The sequence below is a fragment of the Microtus pennsylvanicus genome, chromosome 14 (genome assembly GCF_037038515.1).
Source record: "Microtus pennsylvanicus isolate mMicPen1 chromosome 14, mMicPen1.hap1, whole genome shotgun sequence".
In the NCBI taxonomy this organism is placed as follows: Eukaryota; Metazoa; Chordata; class Mammalia; order Rodentia; family Cricetidae; genus Microtus; species Microtus pennsylvanicus.
The window spans coordinates 72214834-72237940 of NC_134592.1; the positions used below are offsets into that span (position 1 = coordinate 72214834).

The 23107-nt window shown below is 41.0% G+C and overlaps 1 protein-coding gene across 33 annotated transcripts in view; it reads left to right on the top strand.

Annotated features, from left to right (window-relative positions):
- The window catches only part of Hdac9 (histone deacetylase 9), an 834213-nt gene that overhangs the window by 435735 nt on the left and 375371 nt on the right, over positions 1-23107 (top strand). Inside the window, exon 1 of one of the 33 annotated variants that reach the window (XM_075948429.1) lies at positions 6968-7034. The exons of the other annotated variants lie outside the window; for them this stretch is intronic. Within the exon in view, the coding sequence (XP_075804544.1) occupies positions 7013-7034 (22 nt within the window). The 5' untranslated portion in view covers positions 6968-7012. Of the gene's footprint in view, positions 1-6967; positions 7035-23107 lie in introns of those variants that run through there. 33 annotated transcript variants of the gene reach the window in all.

Below are 23107 nucleotides of genomic sequence, written 5' to 3' on the forward strand. Positions count from 1 at the left end.
AGAGGTATAATAGAGAAGATGTAGATGCTCACAGTCTAAGGAGGAAACAACAAAAGCTATTTTTTCAGTTGTTTAATGGTGGTATTTGTACATGTTGTATAATAAGCTTTTAGGATTATTCTTTTAATAAATGCATGCCAGTCTGAATGTAACCTTGCCTATGTACAAAAGCATCATTTCCACCTGACAACAGATAACTGTATAAGGTAGAAAGTCAATGGCAAAATGAATAAACAGGGCAATAAGAAAACTTCAAAAACTTTGAGGCAGCTCACTGAAGAGGGTCCATGAAACATGAATGAGTACAGGAAAAGCTGTTTAACACCATTAGCCTTCAGGCAGATGATAAGATCAGATGAAAGAGTAATGCATGCCTATTAGAACAGCTACAAGTTAAAATAAAAAAATGACAATACCAAATTCAGGGTATCATGCAAAGAAATCAGTTCATATACCTTGGTGGTGGGAATGTAAAATGATACTGTCATTCTGGGGACATTTCGCTCTATGTTAAGAAATATAGATTATATTTTCCATTTCATCCAGTAGATACATATCTGGGAATCTAACCAACAGATATCAAAGTGTAGGCACACACAGAAAAACAATACACAGTCATTCGCTAAAGTTTGTAATTGTCTCAAACAGTAAACAGCCATGGTCCCTTCAAAAATTGGTAGTTGCTAAAGAAACCGTAGTGCATCTAAAACAGGTACTTCTTGGCAATGGAACTCAGTGGTCTGTGGCTCCAGGCAGCAGATGGGTTGGATCTCAGGGGTGTAATGACCTTCAAATATGGATTCTGAGAGGAGGGAAAGGGTGGGGGATATTCTCTGATACCTTTGGGCTGAGAAAGCACAAGTAAAGAGTTACCAACAACCACATGGAAAAGTCTGTAGATGCACAAATTATGTTCAAGTGGATAGTACTGGTAGATGGTGCCTGTACGCAGGCTGATGTATGAATTGGGAGTTCAGGAGTTGATTTCTGACTAGAGACGTACATCTGAGACAATCCCCATGACCCTAGATGAGCTCAGGGAGAAAAAGACTGTAGATAAAGACGGGGACCAAGGGGGAAACCAGGAGCTACAGAATTAAGAGATCTGGGAGGAGAGAAGCAGAGACACAGACCAAGAAAGAGCAGCTACTGAGGTGGAGAAAAGGTGCTTGTCCTGTCCTCCTGACCAAGCAAAGACACCAGAGAAAGCACCCTCTTGCTAAACACATAGCCTAGCATCAACGGAAGCAGGTGTGAAGGATTTGATAATCTGTTGTAACCCCTTATTTTTATACTATTTTATACCGACAAACAAGGTCACTTTTTTTTTTTCAGAATTTGGCCTGCTGAGAAAATCTAGTCCTGTTTTTGTTGCTTAAGTTTCAGAAGAACCAGCATTGCTTTAATTTTTTTTTTTAAAAAAGCTAGCTTAACCATTTTTCTGGGGTCATTGCCAGTTTGAGCAGCAGGTGCTGGTGTGCTGTGTTGGTGAGATGTTGTCGCTCTCATCGCAAGGCACCGAATGCAAATTCAGTGTTTGGTTGTTCATTTTGTTTATGCATTGCTGTGTCATGGAGAAAATAATCTTCTGATCTTTATTATAATCATGTTTGTTCTTGTAGCATATATAAAGTATGTGTCTTTCCTTTATTTTCTTTTGTGCCCAGGCTTGTGAAAAAACTTTGAGTATTTGCTGGAATTATCAAATAATTCTTTGTGATAATTCCGATTAAAATTATGCATGTACGATTGTGTTTCAGGCTGTGACTAATATGAAAATTTATACTCCTGATCTAATTTGTCTATATATTTTATTTAAGGACATCAAATATTTATATAACAAGAGCATATAGCATGGCAGGTAAAATGTAAATTGTTAGTAAAATACTTTCATGATCTGACAAAGTGAGCATCATATTCAGATTTTCTTTTCTTTGAATCTTCAAGATATTTGGAAGTTAATTCACATATGCTATGTGTGCTTGGGTCATTTCTTGTTTGTATTCTGGAATGCAGGCTTCTATGTTTTATCACCTCATTTGGCAGGCTCCACAGTGGCCACAACTTAGTGCATCAAAGAGAGAAAAGAGAAAAAAAGCATGAAGGAAAGAGAGAAAGAAAGGAAGGAAGGGAGGGAGGAAGGAAGAAAAAAAGAAAGAAAAAATATACTAAAACCCTGTGCAAGCAGACTGCTGAGAACAGAGCTGAATAAACACAGTTTCCCTTTGTGCAGTGGCTGCTCAGGCTCAGCAGAAGCTGCTGCTGCCTTTTGAGGAAGAGAAAATAATGACCAAGGCGCAGTGCACCCCTTCCCCCACTGGCATAGTCTTGCACTCCTTGGTTTGGAATGTGGCTGTACCTGGGGGCACGGCATGCTTTCTTTACCACAGTGGATAGATACCCTGAGCCAGATTTACAGCCAGTCTTGCTCTAAGAAGCTGTTTTAAATGGATTGTTTAGAGAGAAATTCAATTAGCACCCCTGGAGGAGTGAGCTGTTCTGGGCATGAAAGCGTGTGTAACATGTAGAGTTATCATCAGGGAGACGATGACTCTCCGAGACGACACTCTGTCAGTAGAAAACGTGAATATGCACCAGCTTTAAAGTCCCTTTCCAATCCAAGTGTCTTGGAAGCAAGGTAGAGTCAAGACTGGCTGAATTAACTCTGTACTTTTCGTTTTGTCTTTCATTTCTGAACTAGATGTTTTGAGAGAGACTAGCTGAGCCACAAAGGCATGGACCAAGTGCTGTGAGCGTGCACATTTGTGTGTGTGCACATGTGTGTGTTTGTGTGTATGCACGTGCACATGTGTGCACATGTGTGTGTTTGTGTGTATGCACGTGCACATGTGTGTGTTTGTGTGTATGCACGTGCACGTGTGTGTTTGTGTGTATGCACGTGCACATGTGTGTTTGTGTGTGTGCATGTATGTGTGCGCGCCTGTGTGTGTGCATACACGTATGTGTGTGTGCACACGCATGTGTGTGTGTGCACGCACACTGTATAAAGCCTTGTGTGCTTTGGCATGGCCTCCGCCAGCAGCCAGCAGGAAGCCTCCAGGGCCGGGACTGCTTTCATCCTCTGTTATACCCTCACAAGCTTCCTGCTTTACGATAATTCTGAAACCTAATGCCCCTGCTCCTTTTAACTCGGAACTGTGTTTATTTTTCTGTGGCCTGTTTCGTTGTAAAATAAACATCTTAAAAATCCTATGTTTGGGGGATGCCTTTTTCCCTAAGAGCAGTATGCTTGTCTTAGAGGCTAAACGGCTGTGCTTTAATGATGTGTAAAAATTCAGTAAAAAATAAATGATAGCAATTTTGTTTTAAGAAGAAACTTTTAAAGGCAATCCATACTGGAGACTTCAAAAAGTCCAACCAAACAATTGAGAACAGGCTGTAGCTGTGAGAACTTATCTTTTCCCCTGCGTGTTCCTGTGAGCTCAGTCTTAGTCTTCAGAAGTGAGTGCTTTGGTCTCAGGTGACCACTGGTTCCAGTTGACCACTGGTTGGGCCATTTGAATTACAGTTCTTTAAAGAGAAGTCTTCGTGGAGAGGGAAAGAAAGCTGGTTCGTTCTCTGTGCCAGTACCAATGGCTAGAGTGGTGAGTGCTCTCCATTTTGCCTTTCCAGCCGGCAGCTGCAGGCTCAGCGTTTCTTAGCGGTATTTGTGGCAAAGTATGATAAATACCAGCAAGAGAGCCACTATAGAGCTCTGTGCATTGTGCTGACTTTAAATCACACTAATTCTCCTGTTAATCCACTTGGGGCCTCCTGTAAGTTTATATTTGCAACATCTGTGTATTCTTGGGCACCAAGAGTAACAGATGTGTGAATTACCCTCCCTGTTCTCAAGGGACTCAGAACACATGCTGACCCTTCTGCTGTGATTGTCTTCTACTGTCTTCACCCTTTTCTTTCCTTCATAACTTCTATTTAACTTGGGGTAAGCCATACTGTTGCTAAGAGTACTTTTTGAACCTTCGTCCTGGACTGCGTTAGACGATCCTTAACTTTGTCCTTGTAAATGCTGGGTGTGTATGTATCATCATGTGCATACCCAGTTGGAATCATCTCTTATCGGTCGAGTTTTGCTGTTCTTCCTTATTCTGTTAGTTACTTTTCTCATTTCCGTAGCAGAGAAACTGACAGACACTACCTATGGGAGGAAAGACTAGTTTGGGCTCATGGCTCTGGATGTTGCGTCCTCTATGGAAAGGCAGACATGATGGAACAGCTCCATGTCGCTGAGAGCTTCAGGCAGGAGCTTCTGACATCACTGAATATCAGAAAACATAGAGATCTCGCTGGAAAAGCTTCCAGTCCTAAACTTTAAGGTCCATTCCCAGTGCCCCGTGGCTACCAGCTAGTCTCTATATTCTAAATATTCTACAACCTCCGAACAACCACATCACCTGGAGACCAAGTGTTCAAAAACACGACACAGTGAGGCCCGTGAGGAACGTTGTTGTGTTCAAATCATAGCCCTTAACTGGCTCAGTTCTCTATGTACAGCCCACTGACCCGAACCGGGCAGATAAGTGACATATGCAGGAGAAGTTCTACGGTTTCATTGTTTCTTGACATCACATTCAAACTGTGTTCAAAAGTCTCCTTTAATGTTTAACATTAGTCATTTTCTCAAAACTTTCTCATGCTCTGCTGCTGGAAATGTAATTTGGTCCAATGCTTTTGGAAAGCCATTTGGCAGTAGGTATCAAGAGATTTACAAGTTCATGGCATTTGATTCATTGATTCCATTTCTGGGAACTTCTCCTAAGGAAACAATTCTAATTATAGAAAATGCCTTACACACAGAAATCTCCATTTCAGCAGTGCTACTTGTGGCAAAGGATTGGACAGGCCTCCCCAAGTCTGATACTAAAGTTGGAGCCATTGCTAATTATTGACACACTATTCTAATGGCTAATTTGGGGCAATTAAAGGGAATTGTGTGAGAGTCGTTTATGTCCTTTAGATGAGACAATGCTGGTGGATAATACTGACACTAGAAATAATGGAAAATAATTTTTATACAGAAAGTACTTTGAATAGTATCCTATTCTATTACACACACATTCAAAGTCCTGTGTACAGATACCTTAGGCCAAAAGATACAATTGTTGATTACATTTTCCGATTTTTATTTGCATTTCCTACTTTTGTCAAACATATTCTGTAGGCTTGATCCTAAATGACACTTAAAAGTCACAAACTGAAAGAATTTTAAATGTCTGTCAGTAAAAATATCGTGAAATTAATCACTATGAGTTTATGGCTTAGATCGTCTCGTCAGGTTTATAGACAGCTTGACTTTTTATAACGTGGTAATAGGTGTGTTATCATACTCAAAAGACCAAGATGAGAAGTGTTTTACACTTGTTGATCTCATAGTATGTAGACTTCGAATATGAATCTCACATTGTTTATAGATGGTAAAAGTCATGTTTTCTTTTTTCTTATGTTTTTGGTTTTTTTTCTATGATAAAAATACGGTAACTTTTAATTAGAGAAAATAAGTCATCAAAAATTTTGTCCCCAGGTGTGGTGTATGCTTCTGTAATATGTGCATTTGGAAGGTGGCAGCAGGATGGTCAGAAGTTCAAGGCCAGCCTAGGCTATATAAAATCCTGTATATGTGTATATATAAATTCAGTCATGGTCAAACATGCTATAATTCCAGCTCTTGAGGGGGAAGGCTGAAGGATAAGGTGTCAACATTATACTGGACTACAAACATGGTGTGAGCTTCTCCCAAGCTAGAAGCTGCCTAAGATCCTATCTTTGAAAAGAAAAAAAAAGAGGAAGGAAGGAAGGAAGGAAGGAAGGAAGGAAGGAAGGAAGGAAGGAAGGAAGGAAAGATGAAAATAAGAGAGAGAGAGAGAGAGAGAGAGAGAGAGAGAGAGAGAGAGAGAGAGAGAGAGAGAGAGGAAAAATTCTGTAATAAAAGCTCCCCCTCTGTTCCAAAATTACAGGTTATTCTTGTGGACTCTCAGCAAGCTTCCTCCTCAAATCATGGCTGCATTTAAATAAAATTACTGTGGGGTCATGTTATGTCTTCTGTAACTATAGCAAGAAATCGTCAAATTTCTTGTAACTGGAAACAGTAGTTAGCATTTGTGTGACTTAAGCATAGAAGCAGTGGTCTATCAGTCATGTTACAATGGTACCCTGAGGTGGCTGGACCTCCAGGAGGCAGTGGGAGACCCTGGGGGCGGGACCTCTGACTTTGAGATTGATTATCAGTTACAGAGCAGGACACTGAGGCCACACTACATTTGCCAGTGCTGCCAGATGCCGCCACACATTTAACCCGGATGCACTGCCCTTGGCCACGCTGTGGCCCAGCAGGTGGCCCTTGACGCAGGTGGCTACGTGAGTGTAGATTCTATCATTTCCAGAACCATGAGCCAAAATAAAGCCCCAGGCTTTTCAAATACCACAGACTGAGGTATTTTGTTGTAGCCACTCAGAATAGGCAAAGGCAGGTCGATTCCTTGGCCTTGCTTTTCATTAAACCATTCCTTCACTCTTTCCATCTATGCTTATGCTCTGAGATGAATGAGGCACTCATGGAAAAGCAATGCAAAGGAGAAAATATCCAAAATTGTGACTTTTCTCACCGTTGAGCTTAAGATGTTTAAGAATATTAAAATATGTAATATTAATATGGTGTGATCCTAATGATAACTATGTCATCAAAAATCCAAAGGGGCTCGTGCAGTAGCTCAGCTGATCAGGACACTTGCAGCCATGCTTGATGAACTGACTTCTGTCCCCGGGATCTACATTGTGGTAGGATGGAACTGAGGCACACACCCCTACCGCAAGCCGTGACACACACACCCAATGCATATACACCCATAAACAAAAAAAAATGTGTTGAAAAAGTCCAGAGCATCTTCCTGTCTAAATAATATTTGCTGGTTTTCCAGATGTTCTCTTGATCCTTAATTAGATTCCCTGATTTCTGCCTCATTCCATCTTGGAAGCCAGCAGCCAAACTCCACATATGGAAAAGTGTTTCCCTGGAAGTAAGTTGAAGATTTTAAATTTTACTGTCACTTATGTGGATATTTAACTCAATAAAACTTCTGTTTCTCACTGTTTCCCCACACATTTGCATGTGTCTGTTAAAATTTTGGTAATAATTCATAATTCCATAGAAGATGAGATAAATTTTGAATGACTTTAAGGAAGATGAGATAAATTACTCATGGGAGTTACTAAATAAATGCAGTAATTAGTGCCTGATTTTCTAGTGGCTTAGACAGTCTTTCTAAAAGTTTGTTTTCTGTGTGTTATATTATTAAGAAAGCTATTGATATTTCTGTTCATTTAGAATTTCTGGATAGGATCTCATGAGAAAATCAACCTGGCAATGACTCAGGAAGAAATCCACTAGACTCAAGAAGGATTCTTAAGCAAGCTACAGCATTTTAATTTAAGCTAAGAAAAAATTTTGTGTTCAAATTCCCAGCTACTTTAGCAACAAATATGTTTATGGCTATTTTGAAATTAGGAGAAGCTCTTTTGGATACCTGTTAGTTTAGTATTTTAGGTCTCTATGAGACCCTGGTTTACACAGGTAGAGTAAATTCTGTGGAAATTTTCAGATTCTTATCCTACAGCTTTGTCAACTTTAAAACAACTTTATCTCTAGCACGAACCCTCCTGGTATATTTTAAATTCATCTCTTTCTCAATTTTCTCTATTACATATGTAAAAAAAAAATAAAGTGCCTATCAGGTTTATAATCTTATGTCAGCATCTGTCTTATATGTAATACACTAAAACATAGAAACAGTGTGTCACTATACATGTGAAGGGTATTCAGGACAAGTAAATATGGTCTCCAGGACGAGTGTCTTGAGGCACAGAGTGAGAAGGAGAAAGCCTGGCTTTCTTTTGTTTCTTTTCCCATTGAAGTTTTTTGCCACAAGCATACTGTTACTTTTGTAATTTAAAACAAGAATATAAAAGTTTTATTTATTCACATGCTAACTGTTGTTTTACATTGGGTTTTTTGTATTTTAGGGGCTTGGTAAATATTTAGTTGAACTTCATCATGTAGTTACAATTATATTTCTTTTTACAAGTGAGCCCACCAGCTGCTGAACTTGAAAGAATCCAGCATTTATAAGTTTTTAACAATATATGAGACCAGAATAAACAAGCACCAGCGATAAAACATTTTTAAAAGCTGTTTAAAGAACGTTTGCATGTTCGGTAGGCTTCAGGCTTCAAATACAGACGGCATTTCTCTTCATTAAAAAAGGGGGCCCTGGGGAACTCCGTGTAGTCAGCCATCTTTAAGTTCAATCGTTGTTTGTAGTTATTCTTCTTACGTTTTCAGTATTTCATTTAGGAATCGTCAGAAAACACATCCATTTCTTTCAGTCTGAAATTCAAATAAACACGGATTATTTTGGATAGCTTACTTGCTATCACGATGCCTCAGAGAGTAAGAGGTGGTGACAAGGATGATGTCCCAGCACTTTCCTGTGGCCGGTGTCAGCTTCCAGGCACAGCCACAGAGCAGGCCTTCAGTCTGTGGACAGAGACTGAGGTCGCACCAGCCACATGTGTCACTGTGTCTTTTAACCCTCTCACACTAAGATGGGGCCCACATTTCTCTCCTCTTGGGTGACTTTGCTGCTCATAATTACTATAGGAGTGTTTATATGAATTATGTGGGTTTGGTAGGATGTTATGAGCAAGCCAACCTTAATGTCTTTCACCTCTGCCTACTCCAGCTATTACTGTGGGAAAAGTCAGACCCTCCACTGGGGGTGATACGAGGGCCCCGTGTACTGTCTGACACATCAACAGGTAACAATCTTCAAGCCACGTTGGCTTTAGATAATTTCATGACTGGAATTCTCAGTGTGACGGCTAAGCTTTATTCCAAGTAAAAAGGCATCACTCACTTCCTGGCTGAGGTCCGCTGTGTGTGGATTTCCATGACTAGCCTCGTTGTTTGTTTGCATGCTCTGTCCCTGCTCTCCAGCTCAGTCAAGTTCCTCTCATGGTGAAGGTGGGGAAAGAAGCGCAGAGGTAGGAAACGCATCACTGAGCAGAGGTAGGAAACACATCACTGCGCAGAGGTAGGAAACGCATCACTGAGCAGAGGTAGGAAACACATCACTGCGCAGAGGTAGGAAACGCATCACTACACAGAGGTAGGAAACACATCACAGCGCAGAGGTAGGAAACGCATCACTGTGCAGAGGTAGGAAACGCATCACTGTGCAGAGGTAGGAAACGCATCACTGATCAGAGGTAGGAAACGCATCACAGCGCAGAGGTAAGAAACGCATCACTGAGCAGAGGTAGGAAACGCATCACTGAGCAGAGGTAGGAAACGCATCACTGAGCAGAGGTAGGAAACGCATCACTGAGCAGAGGTAAGAAACGCATCACTGAGCAGAGGTAGGAAACGCATCACAGCTCAGAGGTAAGAAACGCATCACTGAGCAGAGGTAGGAAACGCATCACTGAGCAGAGGTAGGAAACGCATCACTGCGCAGAGGTAGGAAACGCATCACTGTGCAGAGGTAGGAAACGCATCACTGCGCAGAGGTAGGAAATGCATCACTGCGCAGAGGTAGGAAACGCATCACTGCGCAGAGGTAGGAAACGCATCACTGCGCAGAGGTAGGAAACGCATCACTGTGCAGAGGTAGGAAACGCATCACTGAGCAGAGGTAGGAAACGCATCACTGAGCAGAGGTAAGAAACGCATCACTGTGCAGAGGTAGGAAACGCATCACAGCTCAGAGGTAAGAAACGCATCACTGCGCAGAGGTAGGAAACGCATCACTGAGCAGAGGTAGGAAACGCATCACTGAGCAGAGGTAGGAAACGCATCACTGAGCAGAGGTAGGAAACGCATCAATGAGCAGAGGTAGGAAACGCATCACTGAGCAGAGGTAGGAAACGCATCACTGTGCAGAGGTAGGAAACACATCACTGAGCAGAGGTAGGAAACGCATCACTGAGCAGAGGTAGGAAATGCATCACTGCGCAGAGGTAGGAAACGCATCACTGTGCAGAGGTAGGAAACGCATCACTGCGCAGAGGTAGGAAATGCATCACTGCGCAGAGGTAGGAAACGCATCACTGCGCAGAGGTAGGAAATGCATCACTGTGCAGAGGTAGGAAACGCATCACTGAGCAGAGGTAGGAAACGCATCACTGAGCAGAGGTAAGAAACGCATCACTGTGCAGAGGTAGGAAACGCATCACAGCTCAGAGGTAAGAAACGCATCACTGAGCAGAGGTAGGAAACGCATCACTGCGCAGAGGTAGGAAACGCATCACTGAGCAGAGGTAGGAAATGCATCACTGCGCAGAGGTAGGAAACACATCACTGAGCAGAGGTAGGAAATGCATCACTGGGCAGAGGTAGGAAACGCATCACTGTGCAGAGGTAGGAAACGCATCACTGCGCAGAGGTAGGAAATGCATCACTGGGCAGAGGTAGGAAACGCATCACTGCGCAGAGGTAGGAAATGCATCACTGCGCAGAGGTAGGAAACGCATCACTGTGCAGAGGTAGGAAATGCATCACTGCGCAAGGCGCTGCCCAGCTTTGGACCAATGACCAGCTCTTTGTCTGGCAGGGCACCTCTTACAGTATATTCACTTCCAGTTTCCTGTCCTCTGGGACCTTAGTTTCTTCTTCACGCTAGCCAGCATTAGCCAGCAGACTTGTGCTCAGTGTATAGTTCCTGATCAAGTTGCCCCATCATCCTGCCTGTCTTACATGGGCAAATTCTAAGATCGTCCCAGGCTATTTGTCATGTTTCCTTTGGCTGCTGGCCCGATACAGGTCCCGTGACATGTACTTTAGATCCCTTCCGAGCTAAAACATCCTTTCCCAAGTGGGTTCTTCATGCCCTTGATGATCACCCTTTGTATTTCTCAAGCTTGAGTTGGAAAGCAGTCTACACATGCCAGGCTCTCTAATCACAGTTGGAGGTGTGTTTCACTGGTGTGAAGATGAGAGACAAGCTTATCTCGTAGTATGCTCAAGGGGAGAGGGAAGACCTGGAACTCTCAGGACATCCTCTGCACCCTTTCTCCAAGCCCTTGCCTACTTTTCCTTGCACCTCTTTCATATTACAGAAGCTTTGAGTAGCCCAAGGTCTCCACAGCTTTTTTTTTTATTACTTATTCCCTATCCTGCATAGTTCGTCTGGGGTATGGCAGTACTTGACACCTACTTAACAACTGTTTAGAAACAACTTTGTAGATGTAACTTTTCCAAAATGCGTGTCACCTACCTGATGTCTTTTGCAATCGTTTTCTGAAGTCTGATGTTTATATTCACATGTTATTAGAAGTCACTCTGCTACACTTCACAAATATGAGCCCAGAAGCCAACGTTAGATCATGTTGACCCAAATCTCAGATTCTTCCTACTTGTTTGGACTGATTACTCATCACCTGACAGATAACCCACAGCAGGATGTGACGTCTGGACTTTGCGGGAGAAAGGACAGTGATGAGCTCATTTCCCTTTCACTCTAGAAACTCAATCAGTGCTCCCTTCCCAAGAGGCACACATCTTATTGTAATGATCTTTTTAATATTTTCAGAAATATAAAGGCTCATATGCTTAATGGCTTAAAATTTAATTTCCAGACTGTTTCAGACTAATCGGATACATCTTTACATGTATGTTATATGTCAGTGTAGACACACTGGGCATGAAACCTAAGTACCTCTTACTAAGAAGTAGAGAACAAAATAGCAAACCCCTCAAAGAGTTGTAAGAAATAGGAAAAGGAGCTCTCAAGAGATCAGCAGTATTGTTTCACACAGAACAATCGCTCATTTGCATTGGTGTCTTAGCCTCATTCTAACTATGGTGATATTAGCCCTGTGTTCTTCGCAGAGCCAGCACTGGCCACTCTATGCCTGCTCTCTTTGTGTGCCTCCTGACTGCCGCTGGCTTCCCTGGGTAGAGCCAACTTCACACCCTTGCTCTGCAGAATGCTTGGGTGCCTGTGTGTTTCTCCAACCTACAGTTCCTCACGGCAATACAGTTGGATGTTCATGTTCTGTGTTTCTGGCATATAGCAGACCCCCTGTCTATGTTGAATGAATGAATATATATGTTAAGATGTCTTTCTAAGGGTGTACTCTGTATTTCAAGAGGGGAGATATTATCTGTGAAATATTTTGATGTTGTGGGAATTGTGGGTAACATATGGATCACTCACCCAAAGTCAGGGAGCGCAATTAGTAGGTTGAGGAAAGAGATTGTTAAAGTGAGGCAGTGGATACAGTGGGTTCTGAAATCACACAGCACGATTAGATTTTGCTTAAACATCTTTTCATTATTTTCTTATTTGCTTTCACACCCTGACCACATTTCCCCCTCCCTCCTCTCCTCCCAGTCCCTTCCCAACTCCCACCCTATCCACTCCTTCTCCTCCATTTCTCTTTAAAAAAAAGAAGATATACAGACCACCCATGTATATCAGCCAGCCATGGTATATCAACTTGCAGTGAGACTAGACACTTCCTCTTTTATCAAAGCTGGATGAGGCACCCATAGGAGAAATGGGTCCCAAAAGCAGGTAACAGTCAGAGACAGCCCCTGATCCCACTGTTAGGAGTCTCACAAGAAAACCAACCTACACAACTGTCACATATATGCAGAGGGATTTTGTCAGGCCCACGTAGGTTCCTGGTTATCCACTCAGTCTTTATGGGCCTGTTGATTCTGCGGGTAGTTGATTCTGCGGGTTTCCTTGGACCCTCTGGTTCCTACAATCCTTCCTCCCCCTCTTCTACAGGATTTTCTTACCTCCACCCATTGTTTGACTGTGGGTGTCTGCACCTGCTTCCATCAGTTGCTGGATGAAGTCTCTCTTACCATTGGGCTAGGCATCAATCTATGAGCAGAGCAGAATATCATAAGGGATCGTTTCATTGACTTGTTTTAGATGTCAGTCGTGTTTGGGTCTATTGTAGTTCTCTAGGTCCTGGTGCTTGGGCAGTGGCAGGGGTAAGCTCCCTCTTAGGGTATGCATCTCACGCTGGACCAGTCATTGGTTGGCTACTGACCACTCCCACAGTTTCTACACCAACTGTACTCCAACACATCTTGTACACAGGACAAATGGTAGGTCTCATCTTTGCTCTAGGCTTTGGAGAGTGGTGACCTGGCCAAAGCATGGAAGATCACCATTCTGTGGTATAGCATGACTTCCTGGGGATCTAAAGTACTGGTCAAAAGAGCAATAAAGTGAAACCTGTTTCCTTCCTTGCTTGAAAGGTCTATTGCTTGAGGGAAAGGAGCTGGTAACTTGTGGGGGCAATTGTGCCTTCTCTCAGAACCACAGGAGCTTCCTCCACATGGGCTGTAGGTACTAGTATGCATTCGAGAACAAAAATTACTTTTACAGCTAGAGAGAGAACACAAAGCATTGAACATCTTTTATTGCCTTGTTTCAAAATTTCTGTAGGAAATACAGTATAATAGTTTCCAAGTAATTATCTTTGAAGGTGAAAAAGTATTTTGTTTAATCTATTGATCTTTTGTTACTTCTAGATCTCAGTGTAGCTAAAGAAAAACTTAGTGAAGTTGTTAATTAAAGCAAAGTTTATCCACGTAAAGTACTGGAAATTCTCAGGGATTGAGAGCATGTATTGTCCTTGTAAGGGACCTGAGTTCCATGCCCAGTGCCCACATGATGCAGCTCACAGTCGCCTATCACCCCAGATCCAGGGATCCTACTCCCTCTTCTGGATTCCATGGCCACCTTTTTTATGCCTGCACACAGACACATGCATATACATGCTATTTGAAAATGAAAATTTGAAGTACACAGCTTGAATAGAGATACATCATTGACCAATCATGATCACAACCCAATATTGACTGTTTTCCTCTCTAGAAGAAAAGCCACACACATTAGCAACCAATCCTTTGTTGGAAGAAGGGTCACTTGTTCATCCTGGCCACCCAGAACTAAAATAATCATACAGAAAACTGTATTAATTAAAACACTGCTTGGCCCCTTAGCTCTAGCTTCTTATTGGCTAACATACATACATCTTAATTTAACCTATCTCCATTAGTCTGTGTATCGCCACATGGCAGTGGTTTACTGGGTAAAGTTCCCAGCATCTGTCTCTGGCAGCTCCATGACATCTCTCTCTCCAACTTATTTTTTCCAGCATTCAGTCCAGTTTTCCCTGCCTACCTAAGTTCTGCCCTATCAACAGGCCAAGGCAGTTTCTTTATTCATTGACCAGTAAAAGCAACACACAGGCAGAAAGACCTCCCACACCAATCCTTTTTCCTTCCCTCAGCGCTGAACAGTCACTACCCACTTTTTATGCTTCCGTGTTTGCCTACTGTTGACATTTGGAAGGAACAGAATCAGGATATGGGAACTTTCTCATTGATTTGTTTCATTGGCTTGGTAACTGTTTATACGGTTCATCTTTATTATAACATGAATAAATACTTTGTTCATTTTTTTTAGTAATCAATAATATTCTCTTCTAAGCATTTGCCACATTTATTTATTCCTTTACCAGTTTGTAGATGTTTGGATACTTTTACTATTGACTTGTTATATAAATATTTATGTTTTGAAAGTTGAAATCATGTGTATTTTTACATTGTGTGTATTTTTTTTCTCGGTGTATGGTTGTATTTTTGTTTCTCTTGTGCATATACCCTGAAGGAACTCATTGGGAAGTAAGTAGTTGACAGCATTTGTTAGACTATATGCTTTCTATACTCCATGTTGATACATATACTGGTATTTCATTGTGGTTTTCTGTGCATTTCTCTGAGACTAATATTGCTGAGCACTTTTCAAGTCTTTATTGATCTTTTATATAGAAAATTGTCCTCTTAAGTCTGTTGCTTGTTTTTAATTGGGTTGTTTGTATTCTGTTGTTGAATTATATGAGTTTGTTTTACATTCATTTGATACACACAGACACAGCTTCCATTCTGTGGGCTGCTGGTATTGTGTTCAGGAATCTGTTGATTCTGCTGTAGTGAAATGCATCTGTTTCCTCTGGACACCTACCTGCGTTTTTGGCTTTGTTAATTTTCTCTTGTGTTGTCTTCCTGAACCTGAGAATTATGGTTCTGAACTTTTTGATACATGTTCTATTTGAGTTAGTTCTTTCATGCATACATTTATTTGACTTCATGGTCTATCATGAATTGTTAACACGACTGTCAATTATCTGTAAATATAAAAGGTTTTCTCTATACTCCTGTAACGTGCTCCATTAAATTACAATTATTGGATTTTGAGGGGGACTTTATTTTTAATTTTTTAAATTTTTTTCCTTTGTCATCCTCACGAATACCTTAAAAAATGCCCTGAGCTCCCTGCTATGTTGTACTGCATGCTTGTGATAGCCATTTGGTCTCTACTCCTGCTCCTTCTAGTTGAGATACCATGTCTGTAATAATATTTTATTAATATTATTTATTGAAATACTACCAGTACTTACGTTTATTAATTGTGCTTTTTTTTATCTTGAAATTTGGGAATTTCCTTTCTCCAAAACATTATTATAAATTCAACTTCAAGCTTTTATTTTTCTATGTTCCCATACCATTTAAATGGTGTTTATGAGTTATGGCTAAGTCTCATCTGCATCTCAAATGCACAGGTATTGATCAAACACATGTGTCTTTTGAAAACTGCCCCCTGGTATTTTTTTTTCAAAATGAAAAATAAGAAGCTTAATATGAATATCTATCTCAAATACTTAATTACTTGATTTTTAGTTTGTTTTCAATGACAGGAACTTTTTTTTTAATTTAAAACATTGTTTTCTTACGTGTGCAGATTATAGCTACATTTTCTTCTGTCTACTGAACGCGGGAATGGAATGTAGGAAAGCACAGTCATTTCCCTGATCAGTTGGCTGCACATCCCTGCTTGGCTTAATCTATAAGTTTTTCCAAGAATTTCAAACCACGTGTAAGAGCACTTCCATCCTGCATGCTGAGTTCAACAAGATCCATAGGGTTCGTGGACCTGCAGCCGCAGGAGAGCTTGGTATTTTTTAGCATACAATTTACAACTGGGAGTCTGAATGTTTTCCAAAGAGATATTATTCTAGAATAATTTTTTTAACATATTAATATCCACACTTGTTTTCTTGCAAGATGACTTCATCAGCATCTTACTAGGGGCAGCTTGCTGTGTCTGCCATTGTTTCTTGGGCCAGCATATGTCCAAAACAGTGGGGATGAGAAACACAGCATTGACTTGCGGCCAAATGAGAGCGCATCCCTTCCGTTAGTGAACAAGACACAGTAGCCGTCCTGTGTGGGGTATGTCTCGAAACAGCAGGATTCTTACCACTTCAGCCAACAAAGGAAACATAGGTGCATTTGGAAGCAGCGGAACTGAAATAATAAGAACAAATTGGAGATGTTTCTGTAAGTTTATGTAAGCCCTTCGAAGAAATAACATAGTCTATGTTAACCAAAACAGGAAATATTTACATAATTATGACGTGGACAACTTGTTTTCAGTGATGCCTTTGCAATCCTGTGTCTCTTTATTAAGTGATGTATCTGCCCTCAAATATCCATCACATTTAATGGGATCAGAATAGTGTTGTGGAGTTTTTCCTCAAAATGTGTCTTATATTGGTCTATGGTATAACATATTAAATTAGAAAAAAATATTCTTTTTCATAAGTAATGAGGTATAAAAAGTCGCTATTTTTGTGCATTTTACTTTCTTGTGAATCAACTCTTTCAGAAAAAGGTATCTTTTCACTGCAACAGAGAAAGGAAAAGCAATGTTTTGCTGCTCATAACGGAAGGTTTCATGAGCAGTTTCCTAACAGCAGAGTCAAGACTAGAATTGAGTTTTATTTATATCTCAGGCCAAGTCTGTGCTAGCATGATTTTCAATGGAACAGTGTATTACCTGAGGATTGTGAGAGTCATTCTCTACTGTTCCTTATATGGTGGGTGGGGTCCTTTTTAGGACCACTAGGACAAGGAGCTTCCAATTCAGCACAGATTGCTGTTTTCCCCGTACAAATCAACGGAGGCAACAGTGAACACCCTCTTAAGATAGAATTCGAACAAAGACTTAAAACATGAAACAATGCACATATGTATAATACACACATGTAATTTTGTGGGTGGGAAAGAAGGACCCTTGGCACTATAGAGAAACTTGCTGATTATAGCCTCCACTCTTGGCTTTAGTTGATTTATCTATGAGGAACCCAGGAATCATAGACTAGAAAAGATCAGGATTCCCATGGTTTTTCCGTCACCGTCCTCCTCAGTCCGTGGACAAAATAGTGAGAATTAGTCAATAAGTAAGCCAACAGATGACAAGATATTGGGGATGAGCCAGCAATTTGAAAGGTTGATAGGGAGGTCAATTGATGCCTTCTGGACAGGAGAAGAAATATGAACAAAGAGATTGAGGAAAAAAGAGAAAGCGTGTTCACACATTAAAGTTGGAAACTTGGCTTGCACACTTTGTCCTGTTAGAAGCTGGGCTTGCACACTTAGGCCTGCTGGAAGCTGGGCTTGCTGTGTCCTCTATGCACCACTATCCAGTTCATGAACCAGGCAAGGGGCTGGAGATTGAAACACACAAACACACAGAGACGAAGATACGGGTCATCCTTAAAAATGCCCCAAGAATGTCCCCTTGATTGTGTCCAGGGCAGCTTATATAGAGATAGCCACGCCCCAGTCAAGCGCACCAGAAACCACTCTCCTGTCATCAGGAACTCCTGAAGGTCTCGTGCTCAGAGCAGCTGTAGGCACTCAGATCAGGGGAAAACAAGTTGTTTACAAGAAATGCAGGACCTGGGGGCTCACAGCTCCCAACAGGCCTGCTGGAAGCTGGGCTTGCATACTTAGTCCTATTGGAAGCTGGGCTTGCACACTTAGTCCTGCTGGAAGCTGGATTTGCACACTTAGTCCTGCTGGAAGCTGGATTTGCACACTTAGTCCTGCTGGAAGCTGGATTTGCACACTTAGTCCTGTTGGAAGCTGGGCTTGCACACTTAGTCCTGTTGGAAGCTGGACTTGCACACATAGTCCTGAAGCTGAGTTGCTCAGAGGAGAAGTGTAGCCGGTGGCAGGGATGCAGCTCATCCCCTGGATCCTGGGTTTGATTTATGTTTCTTGGTCTTTGCTGAAGACGGCATCTTCTTAGATATGCTGTGTCGTTTAAGCTAAAGGACATCTGCTTTGACAGTCCCACCTGCTCTGTAAACAGTTCTGAACTGTAACTATGATTGTATCCTGGACTGTGCTAAATTTGCCTTCAGAGAAACAAACCCTGTTGAACAGACCCAGCATGGAGAAGGGTGGATGGGACTGATTGAAGTGTCTAACCTCACTGGGAGTCACTGAGAATCCTGACTCTGTGCTTCTTCAGTATGCTGCCGCAGAGAAGCCTGGGAAACTCTGCAAGTGTGTCTGTTAGGACAGAGGGTGACTGCATTGTTTACATTTTTTTAAACTGCACTATTCTTTTTTAATTTGAAAGATTACAGATTCTAGACTGTGGGTGCAGAGTAAGATCCTAACAACATGGGTCTTAACGTTTTGTGTAACAAGCAAGTTCTCAAGCAGGTTTGTGCTCCACTGGGGCATCCCAGTTGCATTGTGGATGTTGCAGAAAATATATAGAAGCCTTTTGGGCTTGACTAAAGACTGTGGTTAGCAATCTATTTCCTGTGAATTTGGATTACATTAATTTAAAACTACAATGTGTGGAAGAATATTTGGTTAACTTTTTTCCCATACACTTCTATGCTATTTTGTTTGAGACAACAAAGTCTGTAGTGATGTCTTGTTGTGCCTTTTACTGAAAAGGCAAGTGTGTGTCCACTACAGTTCTGAGCACTCTGTAAGGACTCCTTAAAACTCTAATGTGCTTTAAAACGCTTTATATAAACTAAATCGACCTTTATACATCAGAAACAAAACCTTAAATACTCGATATGCACAGCATTGCTTAGTTTTCTGATACTTCTTTGTAAAAGTCACTCAAAAGTTGGTTTCTGTAAGCTGTTTTGTCATTTTCAGTGTATGTGCAAGAGTGTGTGCAAGAGTGTGCCGACCAGTTGCGTCAACCTGACATGGGCTGGAGTGTGCTGACCAGTTATGTCAACCCCACACAGGCTAGAGTTCTTTTAAGAGGTGGAACCTCAACTGAGAAAATGCCAACATCTGATTGTTTTGTGGACAAGCCTATGGTAAATTTTCTTGATTTATTGATGTGTAGGTGTCTGGCTCATTGTGAGCAGTGTCAACCCTGAGCTGGTGGCCCTGAGTTCTATAAGAAAGTAGGCTGAGCAAGCCTTGGGGAGCAAGCCAATAAGTAGCTCCCCTCCATGGCCTCTGCATCAGCTCCTGCCTCTAGGTTCCTACCTTGTACCTTCATCCCAACTTTCCCTAGTTAGAGACTGTGATATGGAGCAGTAAACTGAAACAAACCCTGTCCTCCTAAGTAAGACAGCAGGATCCAAAACATTATATGGAATGTATGTTTGTAAGCTTGGAGTTTGTGTAGAAACAATGAATGGTTCAGAGATGCCCTTTATTAAAGAGAATTTTAAGTTAATGAGTGTTTGCTGTACATAAAGTTTTTGTAAAATTGATTATTCTACTTCATTGAAAATAGTTACATTAGGAAGACAAAACTGAATCTTTAGTATGGATCATTGCATAGTGTCTTTCCTTGGACTTTACTAAATTAGCATTTACTATGTTTTAAAAAGAATAAAGAAAATAGTTTCTAAAAGGTAATATAGAGTCTGGGTGGTGGTAGCACATACCTTTAATCCTAACACTTGGAGGCAGGTGTATCTTTGTGAGTTCCAGGGCAGCCAGGACTGTTACACAGAGAAATCGTGTTTCAGAAAATAGAAAGAGAGAAAGAAAGAAAGAAAGAAAGAAAGAGAAAAAGAAGGAAGGAAAGAAAGAAGGAAGGAAGGCAGAAAAGAAGGAAAGAAATAAAGAGAAGGAAGGAAAGAGAGAGAGAAAGGAAGAGAGAGAGAGAGAGAGAAAGGAAGAGAGAGAGAGAGAGAGAGAGAGAGAGAGAGAGAGAGAGAGAGAGAGAAGGCCAGTAAGATGGCCCAGCAGATAAACTATTTATCCCCAAAGGTTGAAAGGAGACAACCGTTTCCATAACCACTTTGCATGTGCCAGGATGTGTGTGTCTTACCTGCCAACTACATAGATACACGCATAATAAAAGTAAATTACAAGTAAAAGTGGTGTGGGCAAAATTATCCTGTCATGCTTGCTGCTCACTATTCTCCTGTAAATTTGAAATAAAATAAAACTGAATGGTAAGGCCTTCCTGTGTCCATTGTGAAATTCTGTCAGGACTCTGAGCTGGTGCTCAGCATACCTTAGTCATTTTAAAACGCTGCGAGTCTTTATATGTCGGTTCCTAGGGAAGTGCTGGAGCGAAGACTAAGCCATAAAGTCCAGATTAATGCACTAACAATGAAAATCCCCATAGCGTCTCGTACACAGGTTCTTTAGTTAGAATATTTCTTGCTAATTGTGTATCTTTCAGGGAAAAAAAATAAACTATGGTAATGTTTATCGTTCTTCATTAAAGCAGCAAAGTCCATGGGAAGTATGAGCATTTGAAGGCACGAGGGAATTCGAGAGGGTCAGAGGAAAGATCTGCTGTGGGTTCCCTTTAAGCTTTGTCTGTCAAGGTCGAAGATAAATGTTTCAGATAGAAGGCTATACTGACTCTGTAACATTCGGGTCTGACTGTGGACATAAACAAATGTGACTAGTTGTGTCCCAGGAAAACTTTATTTATCAACAACAGTCTCTATTTTACATAATTTTCATTGATGGAGTGAATACTTGTGAGCTATTACTTACATTTGGTATAGATTTTTGTATATTGATATAAACTTAAATTATATTAAATATGTTCCTATTTTTGTCTACAATATTTGTATACCTAGTCAAAGTTATTTTGTCATTGTATGCATGCATGCTTCTACCTCTGCTCAAGACATTTTGTATATTGATATACAAATCAATATACAAAATATATATTTCTCATATTGCTATATACATTTCTACCTCTGATCAAGATACTTATACATTGTTTACATTTTGAGTTCATTGTCCTCATTTATTATACAATTGTTTAAAGATTGTTTAATATTTTCTTTAGATACATAAAAATTGTATTCTGCATAGATAGGTAATCTTCAATCACTTCAAAGAGCTGTAGAATATGGCATTTAAATAACTTAGGGTTCTGTTGACTTGAGACATGATTGCCCCTGGCAGCACTGACCTATTCCTGAGAGAATGTTTAGCACCAAAGACACTCCACTTGGAGTTTGTTTTCTTCTTGGCAAAACTGGCCTTTAGGCAAGGAACTTTTGATGCATTTACCACTGACAAAATGTACGATGTCCAGACAGGACAAGCAGGATACAAGAAAAAAGACTGTCAAATTTTCCCAAGACAGGGTAAGATGGTTTTGAAAAATTTCTTACCTCTGAAAATGGTCTGTCAGTTACTCTAGGCCTTAGACAAAGTTGGTTGCTCCAATACTACAAATGAGACTTTGGGTGATTGCCCAGATAACCTGTTGTCTCTGTCATTTGTTGTACATTCTGGAAGTTTCTTGATTACACTTCCTGCTTACTCAAGTAATATTATTTTCTCTTCTCAGATCTTTGATGGAGTCGAAGACTAGATAGTTGTAGTTACTTTCCTTTCATGGCTTGGCCAAGTTATTTATTATATAAGACTTAAAACTCATTAGGATAGGATAATTATTGGAACATTTATCATATGTTTCTTGATTGATATATTTTTTCTTATTGTATGTAATTTTGTGTAAGGCTTAGAACTCTCTTATTTAAACAAAAGGGGTGGTGCTGTAGGAATTCCTGTAGCCAGTAGTCTTCAAGTTACCCGCACTGTAGATGCTGATATAAAGCATGTGTCTGCTCTGTCTCTCTTCCTGCTGTGGCATTTTGGTTGTTCTTTCCTGTTCGAGCAGAGCGTTGTGATCTGTGAGTCTACCCCTAAATAAATAACCCTCTACTATATTCAATTCTGAACTAGTGTGGGATTTCTTTTAAGCATCCTTCTTCATTATGAAATAGATGCTGTTTCTCTCTCTCTCTCTCTCTCTCTCTCTCTCTCTCTCTCTCTCTCTCTGTCTCTCTCTCTGTCTCTCTCTCTCTCTCTCTCTCTCTCTCTCTCTCTCTCTCTCTCTCTCTCTCTCTGTCTCTGTCTCTCTCTCTCTTTAGCTCTCTCAAAATTTTTACACCACTTAGGAAGGCTTGAATTTTAGCCCCAGAACCTATGTGGGGCATCATGAGAAGCTCTTGTAACTCCAGAAGTGGAGAGAGCAAGACAAACTGATTCCCAAGGCTGCCTGCCCAGCGAGCCCAGCCTAATCAGCAAACCCCATGTTCCAGTGAGAGACTGTCTTAAGAACAGGATGGGAGCTAGAGAGACAGCTCACAGCTTAGCAGTGCCGGATGCTCTTCCAGAGGACCTGGATTCAATTCTCAGGTCCCAGCCATTGTCTCACAACTTTCTGGAACTCCAGTTCTAGGAGATCCATGACCCTTTCTGGCCTCTGCAGGCAACAGGTATAGGAATTCATGCAGGCAAAATACTCATACATATAAAATAATAAAAGTAATTTTGAAGCAAGCAAACAAACAAACTCAGGTAGATTTGGCCTGAGAAACAACTCCTGAGGGTTCACTCACGACCCCTTCATGCCTTACACACACACACACACACACACACACACACACACACACACACTCATTTTGCCCATACATACAAGAACACATTAAAGTAAAGTGTAGTTTTATTAACACAGGCTTACAAAAATTAAAAATGAAGTGTGAGAGGCTGAATTTATCTCATGGACCTTGGTCTAGCGACTCTTGACCTGCAGATTTCCCTTGCACATTAGTGCTCTCTATAATTCCCTATAGATGTATGGCTGCTGAGTTTCTGCTTCAGATTCAGACCAGTCATCCTGAGGCTTTGCTGAAATGTTCAGATGCAATCTATGCTGGCAGCCCTCGCCATACAGGCTAG